General features: G+C 35.6%; 1 protein-coding gene across 1 annotated transcript; it reads left to right on the forward strand.

Annotated features, from left to right (window-relative positions):
• Positions 1–2,066: 2,066 nt before the first annotated feature.
• Positions 2,067–3,047, forward strand: LOC137928917 (serine protease inhibitor dipetalogastin-like). The gene has a single exon (XM_068771922.1). The coding sequence runs from the start codon at positions 2,067–2,069 to the stop codon at positions 3,045–3,047; it is 981 nt and encodes a 326-aa protein (XP_068628023.1).
• The last annotated feature ends 247 nt before the right edge of the window (positions 3,048–3,294 follow it).

Consider the following 3,294-nt stretch of genomic DNA (forward strand, 5'->3'; position numbering starts at 1 on the left):
TGGGAATTATGTGTATGATTGGCTATTTCAATGTTTATCATATAATATTTAATTTATTTATAACATTCATTATATATATATATATATATATATATATATATATATATATATATATATATATATATATATATATATATATTGGCCAATTCTTCAGGTCTTAGATATTTATCATACAATTCCTTGGTAGAGACAACATGACGTCAATGAGAATTGTTATCAATGGTATATAGAATAATGACTTTTAAAATTAGAGCAAAATTAACATTGTATATATTTAAAATAAAATGTTTTTCTTCAAATGTATTTTCCAATGCTCTCATTTGACTTTAGACTGTCTAATTGTGAGTTTCACCCACGCTGTCGACTAATATCGAAAACGGATACGTTGTTTAATTATAATATATTATTGTTACTTAAATAAGTAGATCTGAAATAAACAAAATCATTAAGGACATTTCATCGAACTGAATTCCTTGACTCAGTTTGACAGCAAGGCATTTGTTAAACAATGTGATAGCGTTATCTTCAAACTATATAAATGAAGTTGTATGCACAAATTAACATCAGAAGTTTTTTTTATATATATTCAAACAGTCGACGCCATGAACCATTATTTAGGTATGTATACGTTAGTTTTATTTGTTTAAGTGAACATAGATTAAAATTACATTAAAAGTTACCATATAAATAATGATTCGCTTGTGTTCCTTTATACGTGATACAATATTAAAAATTTACTTTATACAACACTGTAGAAAGATCAGACCACATCAAAACAATAAAAGAGATTGAAGAGAAAAGTGATCGCATGTAAGAGAAAACATACGACTTGAGACTTTAGTCAATAGAGTTCTTAATTTAAAAATATTTCCCCCGGATGCTAGTTTTGTCCGGCGTCTTTAACAAGATCTTCCGTCCTGCTCATAGGTTTATATTCCACGATACGCTTATCAATCTGTGGCCTCCACTCTAAATTCTTGGATCCCTCTTCAGGTTAAATCCGCTGGACTTTGTTAGTTACTTTATCTCTCACTTACATTCAGGATGTCTATCATAAGATAGATAGACGACCATACTAAGGTAAGCAGAAGACACTAAACCAGAGTTCCCCAAACGTTTTTGTATCGTAGACCCCTTGCCATGTTTTTCCGTGTTGGATAGACCCCCTACTTATCTAATATTGATTTTCTGTAAATTTACGATCGAAACGAATAAACGTATTTGTCCCACATTCGTATTTATAGACTGACGAATTGAACAAGTCAGTGCGAGGTAGCGAAGCTCTGAGACTGCGACTCTCAGGTTTTTACAAGTTCAAAATGTATTACGACCACATAGCGAAAACCAACATCCCACAACTTACACAATTATTATAAACATTTATAATAATTTTTTTACTTCATAGGTACTTTTATAAATAATGTAAATGTTTTGATATTATATATACAGATGGTATGATGAAAGTAAATAGGTACTATCAGTGTATGTGTTGAGATCCACTATCGTGGACCCCCATTTTCATTTCATGGACCACCAAAATTTTTTTGCTGACGTAGACCCAGGTTTTGCAGGTTGTTATAGATCCCTAGGGGTCGATATAGACCACTTTGAGAATCACTGCACTAGACGAAGACCTACATACTGCGCATATGACACTGCTATAACCTTAAGGTTCTAAAGTGGAGAACACGGCCCAACAAGCACAGCCTAAGAAGTCCACACACAAGATGATCGAAGGACGTTGGATGCACGCCGCTTCCATTCAGTCCTATTGAAAATCTATGGAGGAAGCCTTTGTATGAAGTGATAATGATAGGATACTTTTAAGTTTATCTGTATTACACGTACATATATTTGGCAATACCTGTTATGTTTCTTTTACATTCAATATCTTAACTTCAACAGGTTTTATAGCAGTTTTGGAGCTCTTAATGTCTTCTGTAACAAATGTCAGTGGCTACACAAATTATTCATATCATCCGACACCAGAAATTGTATGCCCATGTAAATATAAATACGATCCAGTATGCGGTTCCGACGGACTTATCTACTTCAACCAATGCATAATGGAGTGTGAAAGTAAAAATGACCAACTGAAAGGTTATCCGCCGATCCACGAGTCATATGATTGCAAGGACTGCGTTTGCAGAAATGTGGATTTACCGGTCTGCGCCATGGACGGCACTACATATCCTAACGAGTGTGAAATAGATTGTATCAACAGGAATCGTATCAAACAAGGATTTAGTATAATTAACTTAGCGTACAGAAAACAGTGTCTTGGTCCATCGTGCGACTGTAACAATATCGCTTCACCTGTTTGTGGATCAGATGATGTGTTATATAGAAGCGAATGCGTTTTGGAATGCGCCAGTCAACATGCAATTTCGCAAGGCCTGCCAGAAATAAAAGTGAAGAACGTTGGTGCTTGCAGCGATGGATGTTCATGTCCAGATACAAAACAACCAGTCTGCGGTAACGATGGCAAAACATACCATAATCCTTGCGAACTGGAATGTGAAAACGACTGTCATCACGGTGAGAAGTATAATAAAATAAAAATTTCATACAACGGAAAATGCGAAGAATGTTCATGCAAAGGTCCATATGATCCAGTTTGTGGAAACGATGGCAACACATACCACAATCAATGTGAATTTGACTGCGAAAATACCAGACGATATCACACAGGACAGCCGTTAATAGAGTCACTTGGTAATGGAGAGTGTGTGAAGTGTTTCTGTGAAACTGTCAATGAACCAGTGTGCGGAACAGATGGACAGACGTACAGTAACGATTGCGTCAGACAGTGCGAAAACGAGGCGAGGCTCCAGAAGGGATATCAAGGGGTGAACGTCATGTACCAGGGCAAGTGCGTTAAACAAGATACGTGTGTGTGCAGCCACTGTACAGATACATATGACCCTGTGTGCGGCAGCGACGGCGCGACCCACTGGAACTACTGCTGGATGGACTGCTATTCCAAATGTAACGAGTCCCAGGAGCATTCCAAAATTGAATTCGTAAAGTATGGTCCTTGTGTATAGATGACAAATGTAATGTACATTTCTGTATTTTCCAACGTTTAGAGAACTTAGAGTAACCGTGGTTACAAATAGGACTGAGATGTTGAGATATGAGATGACGAAACCTTAAAAATTATTAATTATCGCTATTCCAATAGCATTAGTAACTTAAATCTATGAAGACGCCATTTGTTATCTTTATAAATATATTTTAATTATTAAAATTGTTTATTTCTATACCGATGCAAACTGTTATATATAAGACTCA

This window comes from Battus philenor, unplaced genomic scaffold, assembly GCF_028537555.1.
Source record: "Battus philenor isolate CCGP_79_NKW_IND1 unplaced genomic scaffold, ilBatPhil1.0.hap1 SCAF_4, whole genome shotgun sequence".
NCBI classification, from domain to species: Eukaryota; Metazoa; Arthropoda; class Insecta; order Lepidoptera; family Papilionidae; genus Battus; species Battus philenor.

What these genes read in the sequence shown, in the direction of transcription:
- LOC137928917 (XM_068771922.1), top strand. Translation starts at nt 2,067, where the DNA reads ATGGAGTGTGAAAGTAAAAATGACCAACTGAAAGGTTATCCGCCGATC.